The following is a 12,055-nucleotide window of genomic DNA, read 5'->3' as shown; positions in this document are numbered from 1 at the left end:
AAGCGTTTTGAAAGATTAGTTGTAGTATACTTAATACCTGTATTTGATATCGAACTGATGTAAGGGTTCATTGAACACAGGATCTGAGTTATATTTGTTCACCAGTTCATCAAAACATGTTGCCTAGCACCAGCCAATATTCAATAATCCGTCCAAACTAATAAAATTTAATAAGAAACTGTTTTCGAATCCTGTCCGGACCAATTTTTCTTTATGTTTAATGGATCACGAGTTACAAGGAGGGTTGTATTATTAAATACAGGAATTGTCCAAGAACTGACGAGGATCAACCCAATCGAGATATATATAACAACAATTACTTTATTCACTCTATTTAATAAATTTAAATAAGCTAAACACTAATTGAAAACAATCAAATATTTGATTGTAAAATTCTTCCTATTTTAAGACCCATGATGGTATTATTTTGTATTTAACTATAAATAATGCCTCACCACTGAAGACAATTATCCTGTACCTCAATCAATTAAGGTTTCAAGAATACTATTGTGAATCGTTTATAGTTCTCTTGGAATACGTTGAGAGCCCCTTTCAAATAAATGGATATTGTTCCTTCTCTGTCTGTGCATGAATCATAAACTTTTCCATCACCCCCTGGCAGAACAATCATTAAATAATTCAAGATTTTTCAATAATATTTTTAATAATTCATTCTTATTCTTGTTTTTGGTTTTAAATCTATTCGGATATTTTGTCTGTTTTATTAACTTAAATATCTGTTTAAGTTTTTGAAAAAATGATTTCTTACTTGTGTTGTTTTATTAATTCAAAGCCAGACAAAGTTTAATTGGCTCGAAATTTTTACTTTATTCATCACAATATTTAAAAATAGCATTAATAATAATAATTATAATAATAACAAAATATTTCTTAGAATGATTTGATTCTAATTAGATCAACTAATTTATCACAATGATAATGTTATTTCTAAATCTTTGCAACTCGAGGCCGTAAATCTTAAATATTTTAATTTTTGACAACTTGATCTTGCGGAAAACAATGTTTGATTTCTCAAAAATATATATGTTAGAAATTGAAGTTTGAGTCAAGTTCTTTAATATTTATGTTATTGGTTTGTTCTTTCAATAGAATTCTACAATAAACGACTAATTTTTATTTTTAATTGTTTTCTCAATTAAATTAAATTTAATTCCACAATCTACATAAATTTATCAATTAATTCGTCGTTCAGTCGTACATGCACTTAATTTGTCCTAATTAACGAACAGAAGAACAACAAGTGACTTCTAATGCAGATTTAATATGTTAACCAATGTAACTCATACCAAACCACTTTAGGGGTTCTTGGAGAAATCCAAAAACTATCATAAATAAGGTTTTGATTTTTAATTTAATTGATCCAATACGAAGCGGTGCATTCTAAACTAATGATTGTTTCCTCGATTGATTTGTTGATTTTTCTTTGATCCGGGTCCAGATATTTGTGGTAGAGCAGATTTGACAATACGAATCTAAATCAGAGTTCGAAATTAATGAATATCTAGAAGTTGAACTACTTTGAAATGTGGCCGACTCAAGAGTCAGGAGTGCAAAAGAGCAGTAGTTCAACTATATTTTCCTATTTATTAATTCCGATCTCATATAAACCATTAAATACAAATTAAAAAATAATAAATCCATCAAATTTTAAAGATCATAAACTGCAGATTATACTGACTGATTGTAAATTTACCCAAAAAAAGCCCAAGTTGGGATAGTTGTATGATGCAGACCGGAATGAAGTGACATTCAGTCATACAATTTCAGACAAAATTTTTTTTTTTGGAAATCGGATTCGGACCCCTTTTACCTGTTTGATATACTTTTCAGAAATATTCACCTACATTCTACAACTCAAATCAAATCAACTCTACATAGCTCAAAAAAAATATTTCTTGAATTTATCATGTCATATATATTTTTCTTCGTAATTGTCCAAAAAGATTAAATACATTGAAATTTTTGAAAAAAAACCGTCAAAATAGTACAAAAAAGTACATTTTTTTAACCTAACTCAGTCAAGTTTTCAAATTTTCAAAATTGTCTATAGATTTGATTTTTTTTGACAATTACGAAGAAAATGATATATGACATGATGAATTCAAGAAATATTTTTATGTTAAGTATTTCAGATGCTAAAAGTGGTCCGATTTCACCATTCCCCCCCCCCTGAATTTGTTTGACCAAATGTCACTTCATTCCGGTCTGCATCATACAAATATCCCAACTTGTTTTTTTTGGGGTACCCTATTGTAAATCATTCCAAAGGGTTGATTTTAATATATGTTAAATGATGTTGAGCTAAGATTGCTCTTCTAATGAAAGTCATTTTAAGGACTGTGACAGAGACAACAGAGATCCAGCCAACCCAGATGTTGTCCTGGTGTTTTATATTTGTATATTTGTGTTCTTTATTTACATGAGAAATATCATCTGATTAGTATTCATCTGAAGATCTGTACCATTTCAGATAACAATTATACAATGAGATTAGACCTCAATTATTGAGTGAATAGCCATTAGAACCACCAGGAAAACATCCTTAAAGTCTCATTTACATTTATTATGTTTATTGATATTCTAAGCCATTGTAGGCATTCTTATTTTAAACATAATAAGTATGTTTGTGATAGATTTTAAACCTGTCAAAGACCTGAGAGTTGCAGGAAAGTGATTCTATATTATATCTGTTACAGATAAATATATGAGTTCCCAGGTTAGAGCCGGACGTTTTAAAGGTGTGGTGAATAGGGGCGTGGCCGATATGCCTCGATCTGGCGAATCCCTAAGGTTCGTAGATCAACAAATGAGTACACTGAAAGATTGTCATGAACATAATTTTAATAAATAATGCAATACCAACACCTCTATCTGCACGATTTACATACCTTTCGCATATTGGAAAGTTCTCCTCGTCCTCAGAAAACTGAGTAATATGCTTTATAAGGTCTCTAGCCTCCCCCTCCAGTATCTGTTTGGTAGACGACATTTTGTTCAGATCCGCGTAATTTTGTCTCTGTAAATGCCGCCATTTTGAACAAAAAATTTCAATATTTTTTATTTCAATTGGAACATAGGGAATTTTCAAGTTAAAAGTGAGATTGAAAGTACATTCTAAAGACATTGTGACAAATCACCACCATAATGAAAAAATAATATTTTGTAGATTGTCTTGGTAGAAAAAATGAAAAGATTATAGTTGTGAACTTCAGACATATGTAAGGCACTAAAATGTCACAGAAGATGATTTATGTTCTTGAGAAGGAGCTCGTGTTCAGGGATACAGAGGCAGTTCTAGCCGCAGCTTCGGTACACACCTTCATTCTAAATAATAAGACAAAATAGAAGAGATAGACTGTGGAGGGGGGTGGGGGGGATACTGAGAACAAACTCAGATTTTAGTCTCAAGTTTTGCTTATAGCTTCTCAAATATAAAAGATATTTAATAAATATATTTTAATTTAATTTTTAAAATTCTCATGACAAGGGCTAAAAATGCGTACTCAAGAGTCGGCAATGTCAAAGCCAGAGCATTGATCGATCGGCGTACTTCACAAAACAGTTCCTACACCTGGGGCGTACGAGAGTATTTGTGTAGGGGAGGGGGGCACATTTTGCGCGCGTCAGCGCACAACAAAAATTTTTGTGCCCCCCCCCCTTAATAACCCTTTTTTGAAAAAATATTGATACCTTTTTAAACTATGTAAACTATTCGATCATAGACACACTTCCATATTACAAGTGTTAATAAATTATTTATATAATTTTCTTAATACTGTGGTGTAAGCTTCAAGGGATGAAAAATATAGATGGAAACGTTTCTAAAAAAATATCTTTATTTTCTTTATTATATATTGTTTTATAAATTATGATATCAAATATATATTTACACTGAATGCAGTATTGATTAAAGCTTTTTTAATGAAACTTTTTTAGTTAAGGACAAAAGTGAGATTTTAAAGTATTTTTTTTTATACGATGTAATTATACTAATACATGCGTAATTTATAGAGTGGCATGTCCGATGTACCTTTGAAACCTTCATTTCACCATCGTTTCTGAAGCAAGAAATGCCTGAGTCACTTTTGTAGAGAAACCACAAATAAAAATAATCAATTTTCAAAATGGGAAACATTGATATTAAATGCAATACTTGATTAGACATTGAAGGGTATTGTTGTAAATCAGAATACATTTGATTTCTTTTCTTAATCTTTTAGTTTGGGTGAGTGCAATGCAATGTAGAATGTAGATTGCTTGAGGTTGGGAAATGCAAGCAGATGTAATATTAAAATAGCACCCCCCCCCCCTCTCAGGGTGGGCCCTCGTACGCCCCTAACATACACTGGAGGTTTCGAGTGGGTGAATTTATATTACTAGCCTTAGAGGGCGCTTCACGCCCATCTTCTAAATTAATTGTGAACATGTTCTCTTTGTGTACATCGTAATTCGCGGATTTTCACAAAAAATTTCGTGGATTTTTAAAATTTTCAAAAATTGAATGAAGATCGAATTTTGATGGAGACAAATATTTGAAATTTTGAACATTCATAAAAATTTGGGCCCGATCGGTTCAGCCGTTTTGACGTTTATTGGATACAAACAGACAGACAGACAAACAGACAAGCCAAATTTATATATAGAAGTAAAAAAAGCTGAAAACAAGCAACTTAAATCAGACTTTTAGGGACGCCCTATCAAGAATAATGATCTATATGTGATTTTATAGCTTGTAAAAGATATTCAGACATATCTTTTAACATCAAACCACACGAGCAAGGGAAGGCACACCACAACATTTAACGTCCGCACCACAAATGACGTCACAATTCACCATTATTTCTTCCGACCACACCTTTTTTCAAGGACCAAACAAATGATTTTGAATGAGAATACCTGCCTGTTAAAGTCTAGTTTACACCCCCCCCTCACATCCCAGAAATTACTTACATTCTGTAACAATCTGAACTAACCTTTGAAGCTGGTCAACTGCATGAGGGAGGATCGGTCTGAAGGCGGATAGTTCTAAGGATTGAAGATGATTGATCTTAGCGTGAAGGTATTCTCCCTGTATCAACGCATCCACAGACTTTCTCAGCTTAGACTATGAATATATGAATTAATAAAAGGGACTGTATGCGTATTGTTCAATTGACCCTCCATACAAACATAGCAATGTCCGATTTACAACAGTACCCGTAAAACCTTTATCTGATCAAAAATATACCGTCGTTTTCCAGAGTCGAAAAGTTTTACACCTTATTTTTAATACCTGTCTTATATCCCAGATATCCCTGAGAGTTGACCGTATTTTGTCAGAGTTTTTAATACTTTCAGAGGTCACATCTAGTCATGTTCACAATCAGAAGCATTTTAAAAAAGAAGAAAAAAAACATTTATTTTAAATTGTAAATTGTATGCGGCAAATCTTAGATGTTAGAAAAATAAAAATTGAAGATTAGAGGGAGGTCATTATATCAAATTATCAATAAAGAAATGAAGGAAAGAAAAGTTTCGTTTCGATCGAATCATAATTTTATCATGGTTTTCTTCTAAATTGTTCCTAGTAAAATATTTGATATCTCGAACATATTTTCAGCTGGTAATTGAGTAAACACAGCACTCTCCCTCTCATCTTCCTTGCACTCGGTAAGTCTGAAACAGAACAGAACTTATACTTATCCAACTAAATATATTGTTGGAATGTATTCTTCACAATTTGATCTTTTTATTGAATGAGGACATTAATCATCTTTAATCCTAGGAATTTACTGAATAAAAAATGTATGATAAAAGGTTGAATGACTCATGGGATTTCCAAACTGTGGTGCACTTTCTTCATAATTCAATAATACACGAAGTTGTTGACAATTTAACAAATAATTTTTGAATTCAAATCTGGAGAAATTTTTATCCTTAAATAGGCAGTAAACAGTCCACACTCCATATATTGGAAATCACAAAATTATTGGCCATCATTGTGCATTGTGTTGCGTACTTAACATTATTAGGTTCACGAATGAATTTGCATAGAACTAACACGATTTTATTGGTACGCCCTGTATAAATTAATTCATAAATTACCTTTCCAAATCCATCCACTCCGGGGTGACTATCATACATTTATCACTTTGTCTAAAAAATTCAATAAGTTTAGAATTACACCAGGATTAGAAATACCTTCTGCCACTTGATTGCTATATTTGGACTACACAAGGGTGATACAGTGGTATCCACAAAACTGAGGAAATAAAGCAACTAGTTTTGCCAGTAGCTTAAAAATCAACTTACAAGGTGATATGGGCCAGTGTACACTTCACAATTGCCGTGTAGGACTATCAAATCATTTTCTATTCCAATTTTTAAAGTCCCACTGTAATTTTACACTCTACACTGTATAGTAATGTTTATGTAAGATTGTAAGGGTACTTAAATCTTTATTTTATACCTATTACCTAAGCATAACGGCCTGCCACAGAGGCACATTCATGGGTCGACCAGCCTTAAAGGGTCCTACATCTCCCTACAATTAAATAAAAGGCTTGTTTAAAAATATGAAAACTTAAAATCAAGCTAATACTTTTATATTGATGTGAAGAACGAAAGTTTTCCAGTTAAAAAAATATCATATTTACTTACTTAAAAACACTTTTTGAATAATCTTATCAACTCAACTCAATACTCATATAAACTCAAATCAACTTGAATCTAAGATAAACCCAAATCACCTTGGAACTATGATCAATCAACCTAAACTTAAAACTCGGATCATCTGAAATCAACTCAATTAAACTTCGATCTTAGATCAAATCAACTGGAATCTCATCTTAACTCAACTTTACTTGAAACTCGGATCATCTTAACTCAACTTGAAACTTAGATCATCTTAACTTGAAACTCATTTCAATTCACCCCATCTTTAAACACAGATCAACTCTATTAAACTCTATTCATATCAGATCAATTCACCTCAACTTTTAACTCAGATAAATTCAACTGAACTCGTATCAACTCAACTGACTCAGATTAATTCAACTTTTAACTCAGATAAATTCAACCAAACTCAGATCATTGACCCACCTGAATGAATGTCATAACCCCGTGTGTGAATTTAGGATTGATCTCGACAGTTTGATTCTCAGCCAGGAATTCATATTCCGTAGGTTCCATTTTTCTCTAGAATGTTCTATTATTACTTGGTGCTTTGTATAAAGATATGAGCGCGTGCACAGCGGTTCAATTCTTACTATAAAGTTCATCTATTAATAAAGTTTTAAAAAATCTGACAGGGGTGTATATTAATCATATTTTTTCCCAAATCCACTACTTAATAAACAGGTATATTTTACAGGTTTCTGAAGCCCGCAGTACAATGAAGCGTTTTGGTGCCCTAAAAAGCTAAATTTCATGGCCCCACCTGATTTTTTTTCGGCATTTCTGATACTGTTAAAAAAAAAATGTGTGGTTTTTCACACTCTTTCTTTCCCTTTTACCCTCCCTTCTCCCTCCCCCCTTTTCCCTTCCCTTCCCCCGTTTTCCTTCCCTCTTGCCCCTTTTCCCTTCATTTTTGCCCCTTTTCCCTTCCCTCTTCCCCTTTCTCCCTTCCCGTTTTCCATTGTCTCCTTCCCTTTTTCTATTTTCCTCTTCCCTCTTCCCATTTCCCCTTCCCTCTTCCCCCTTTTTCTTTCCTCTTACCCTTCCCTTTCTACACACCCCTGAAAAATCAATAACAAGAAAAAACAACTTTGTAAATTTTGTTGCGCAAACAAAGATTTCTTCCAATAAAAACAATTAAAAAATAATAAAAAATTCAAAAACGTCAAAAAAACAAATTCGTAAAATTTGGATTTACTTCGGGAAATTTTGTAAAGGAATCTTAAAAAATTTCTGCAGAGGAGAACAGTTCCAAATCGTGATTATGGCCAATATTGATAAGTTTTAGAAAAAAGAGTATTGTTGAGAAACTTATTTTCGTATCGCATCGTATATTGAACTATTATCTCCTGTAATAATACAACTTAGGAATTTAAGTCTAAAAACGTTCATTTATAAGCTTTTAGCACACAACACATATGACTAGACAGAAGATATGAGACATTATTTAAACAAATTTAAACTACACCATTTATATATGTATTTAAATCTTTGTGTGTGAATAAATCTTTATAATAATAATAATAATATTGTATAATGAATATAAAATATGAATATAGCTAATACATAATATAAGTAATTAGTAAACGCTGTATAGTGTATATTATGGTACAATAAATGGTTATCGGTATTATAAACCCCATCCTAAGAATATTGATATATTAGGCTTGTATTCACTTACCTTGAGATCCTGTAACCCGACCAGGGTAAAGGGTGAATCTGGATAAATTGAAACGCCATCCTTAAAATATTGAATTTTGAGAAATTAAAACCATTTGTTGAAAAACAATTTTATGAAAACTAGGCTTTTAGGGCGCTTCGCGCCCATCTTCTATTTAAATTGTGAACATGTTCTTTTTGTTTACATTTTAAAACAAAGAAAAAATTTTTGCGGATTTTTCAAAAAAAATTCGCGGATTTTCAAGAATTTAATTTTTTTTTACAAAATTAAAAACCTTTAAAACATATTTTTTAAAATTTTTATCATTCAAAAACCTTCCCTGTGGTCACGTGATGTCCCACAAAAAATTTGGGCCCGATCTGTTCAGCCGTTTTGACGTTTATTGGATACAAACAGACAGACAAGCCAAATTTATATATAGATGGTGCCAAATAAAACCGAAGGTTTCTAACTCTTTTATAAAGGGACTGAAAGTGTATTTTCAAGTTACCCTCCATGCAAAGATATCAATGCCCGATTTACAACGGTAACCTTAACATTTAATCTGATCAAAATCTGGAATAATATGTTGTTTTATTCTGTTTATTTATATGAATACTCATATGCAAGAAATGCACAAGTCACATTAGCAGAGAAACCACAAATGAAAATAACCATAAAACAATTTTTAAATAAACAAAAACATGGATATCTAATGCATACTTTATCAAACAAAGCCTTTAAGGGGTACTGTTGTAAGGCGGGGCATTTTTAAATAAACAAAAACATGGATATCTGATGCATACTTGATCAAACAAAGCCTTTAAGGGGTACTGTTGTAAGGCGGGGCTTTGCCATCTTTGCAGGGTTATTTAAACATTATTGACATGATAAAACCAAACCTTAAGTTTAAAGAGAGGCCCGTCTTTGGTGAGAAAGACATCCTTTCTGTCCTTGCTACAGGGCTGGTAGAGGGTCTCCAAGGACTGCTGGACACCACTCGTCTTATCCACGTACTTAGTCCGCAGAAGAATGGATACATTTCGTCCAACCACCTTTCATGAAATAAGTAGAACATAATTCTTTCAAGGTTTAATTTGGTAGATTGTCCTTTTTATAAAAAAAGGGCTATCGATAAAAAGTAGGACATAAAAATCAGAACTGCTCTGATAGCATTTTTTTTTGCAAAAATCTGATTTTTTGCCGTTAAGAGTTTTTAAAAATTCCATATTCAATACGAGGCCTTACAAGAGAGTTATAAACAAGTAGACAATGTTTAATGGTAAGATATTCTTAATTTGAGACAAAGCAAAGATTGAGCTAGCAATTTTATTCGAGATATGTTCAATTTGAAAATCCCAGTTAAAAATTCGTCAAGTTTAAGTCCAACAAATTTGAAATATTTGTTCACACAGTCATTACCAATACTTTTAAGTATCTAATTTCCCATTGATATATTACAACTGTTGGGGTCAAGGTGCATATTTCTATTTCTAAATACTATATACTTTGTTTAGGAGACATTTAGTGTCGAAACGATTTGCTTGAAACCATTTTGCTTCTTTTTTAGTTCAGTGTTTGCATCAAGTATTAGGCTTGCAATGTCAGGAGATGACTTTAAAAAACTAGCATCATCTGCAAAGAGGCTGGTAAAAAAAGATGTTACTAGTCCCTTTAAAGAAGATAGATGAATCAAAATGGATGAATACTTTTATTGTAAAAAAGTGCATAAAGGGGCTATCGTAGAAATCTCTAGTGACTCGTCGAATTAAGAGTGTATGTCCGATTCACACTGGCGGTACCATTTAAACCGTTATCTAATCCATAATGAATTATCATGGATATCTCAATTATATCACAAAAAAGCTTTAAAGGAACCTTTTATATAGGACATTCCACTCTTTAAATGAAGGATCACTAGAAATTGCGTCTTCAGTCCTTTTAGTTTTTAACCTTGTATACTGTATNTGTATAGTGTATAGTGTATAGTGTATAGTGTATAGTGTATAGTGTATAGTGTATAGTGTATAGTGTATAGTGTATAGTGTATAGTGTATAGTGTATAGTGTATAGTGTATAGTGTATAGTGTATAGTGTATAGTGTATAGTGTATAGTGTATAGTGTATAGTGTATAGTGTATAGTGTATAGTGTATAGTGTATAGTGTATAGTGTATAGTGTATAGTGTATAGTGTATAGTGTATAGTGTATAGTGTATAGTGTATAGTGTATAGTGTATAGTGTATAGTGTATAGTGTATAGTGTATAGTGTATAGTGTATAGTGTATAGTGTATAGTGTATAGTGTATAGTGTATAGTGTATAGTGTATAGTGTATAGTGTATAGTGTATAGTGTATAGTGTATAGTGTATAGTGTATAGTGTATAGTGTATAGTGTATAGTGTATAGTGTATAGTGTATAGTGTATAGTGTATAGTGTATAGTGTATAGTGTATAGTGTATAGTGTATAGTGTATAGTGTATAGTGTATAGTGTATAGTGTATAGTGTATAGTGTATAGTGTATAGTGTATAGTGTATAGTGTATAGTGTATAGTGTATAGTGAATAGTGTATAGTGTATAGTGTATAGTGTATAGTGTATAGTGTATAGTGTATATTGTATGTTGTATAGTTTATAGTGTATAGTGTATAGTGTATAGTGTATAGTGTATAGTGTATAGTGTATAGTGTATATTGTATAGTGTATAGTGTATAGTGTATTGTGTATAGTGTACAGTGTACATTGTATAGTGTCCTATCTACCGAATATTTACCTGTACATTCACATCTGATGGAAGCTGTGCTACTCCCTTCCAATCTAGTTTAAACACTATCTCACACTCATTGTAGAATACAGAGGGAGTAGCTTGAAGGGTCAACACACCATCCAAACCATTGTTTGCGGACACCTGGACAAATATAATTCATTTCTACTTCATTCATTTTTAAACCAGAGGTAGGAATTGTTGAGTGGAATATAAATATTCTTGAACGTTTGATCTCGTTATTCAATGCTTGATCTAGAGACTCAAATCAAAAAAATTTTGACTTCAGAGTACCTAAAGCGTCAACACAGCCCACAGGGTCAAAGCAGAAAAAAGAAGTGTCCTAACTGCATACTTCCTTAATGTGCATTAATTTCATGCAAAACTATATTAGTCAGTCAAGTTTTATCATACATAGTCCGCATATTTTAAAACAGTCAAAGAAAGAAAATACCTGTCCATGAACCCAGCTCAGGTTTGTATCATCCTGGTTCCATTTTATTCCCTGAGGAAACTCAAATCTAAACAATACTGTTCAAATATACAGTTCTCAAACTGTCCAGTATACAAACGTAAATTATTTTGTTCGTTTCGTTGTAAAATTGCTTAAATGTATAGTTAAAATAATAAAGTCCAAAAACATACAGAACAGATAAGTACAGCACAGTACAAAGAACAGAACAGTACATTGTAGTAAATTAGAAAACAGTAGAGAGTCGTTCAGTACAGAGCAGTACAAAACAGTACAGGTGTGTTTACCTTCCGGATGATGATGCTAGGTTAAAGGGGGAGAACAGATATTCAGGTCGGGTCAGTCGGAAAAATGCTTTCTGTTGTACAGAGCATTTTCGTTGCCTGACAAACAATTCAACTCAAATATTCAAAACCTTGAAAAGTATTTTTTTCTACTGCTTTTTTTCAAATCCAAACTTTTGACGTTAGGAGTGTCGAGAA

The 12,055-nt window shown here is 32.1% G+C and overlaps 1 protein-coding gene and 1 long non-coding RNA gene across 2 annotated transcripts; both read right to left on the bottom strand.

Annotated features, from left to right (window-relative positions):
* Nucleotides 1-3,063: 3,063 nt before the first annotated feature.
* LOC111716350 (probable DNA replication complex GINS protein PSF2) lies at nucleotides 3,064-7,473 on the bottom strand. Its single transcript, XM_023491787.1, has 7 exons — nucleotides 7,102-7,473; nucleotides 6,477-6,544; nucleotides 6,106-6,156; nucleotides 5,585-5,676; nucleotides 5,294-5,367; nucleotides 4,995-5,125; nucleotides 3,064-3,345 (listed from the first exon to the last, which is right to left on the bottom strand). The coding sequence occupies exons 1-7, from the start codon at nucleotides 7,189-7,191 to the stop codon at nucleotides 3,270-3,272; spliced, it is 582 nt and encodes a 193-aa protein (XP_023347555.1). The 5' UTR covers nucleotides 7,192-7,473; the 3' UTR covers nucleotides 3,064-3,269.
* Nucleotides 7,474-8,345: 872 nt separating this feature from the next.
* LOC111716351 (uncharacterized) lies at nucleotides 8,346-11,952 on the bottom strand. Its single transcript, XR_002768465.1, has 5 exons — nucleotides 11,861-11,952; nucleotides 11,556-11,622; nucleotides 11,111-11,245; nucleotides 9,238-9,390; nucleotides 8,346-8,416 (listed from the first exon to the last, which is right to left on the bottom strand). It is a non-coding gene; the product is annotated as an uncharacterized LOC111716351 (long non-coding RNA).
* Nucleotides 11,953-12,055: the final 103 nt, after the last annotated feature.

This window comes from Eurytemora carolleeae, unplaced genomic scaffold, assembly GCF_000591075.1.
Source record: "Eurytemora carolleeae unplaced genomic scaffold, Eaff_2.0 scaffold1829, whole genome shotgun sequence".
NCBI lineage: Eukaryota > Metazoa > Arthropoda > Copepoda > Calanoida > Temoridae > Eurytemora > Eurytemora carolleeae.
The sequence above is the reverse complement of the archived record's forward strand: the minus strand, read 5'-3'. Positions and strand labels throughout refer to the sequence as shown.

What these genes read in the sequence shown, in the direction of transcription:
- LOC111716350 (XM_023491787.1), bottom strand. Translation starts at nt 7,191, where the DNA reads ATGGAACCTACGGAATATGAATTCCTGGCTGAGAATCAAACTGTCGAG. An exon ending in GATATCAAATATTTTACTAG is followed by an intron (nt 5,368 to 5,584) that starts GAACAATTTAGA and finishes GAACATGACTAG; the next exon opens with ATGTGACCTCTGAAAGTATT. An exon ending in ATATCTGGGATATAAGACAG is followed by an intron (nt 5,126 to 5,293) that starts GTATTAAAAATA and finishes ATATATTCATAG; the next exon opens with TCTAAGCTGAGAAAGTCTGT.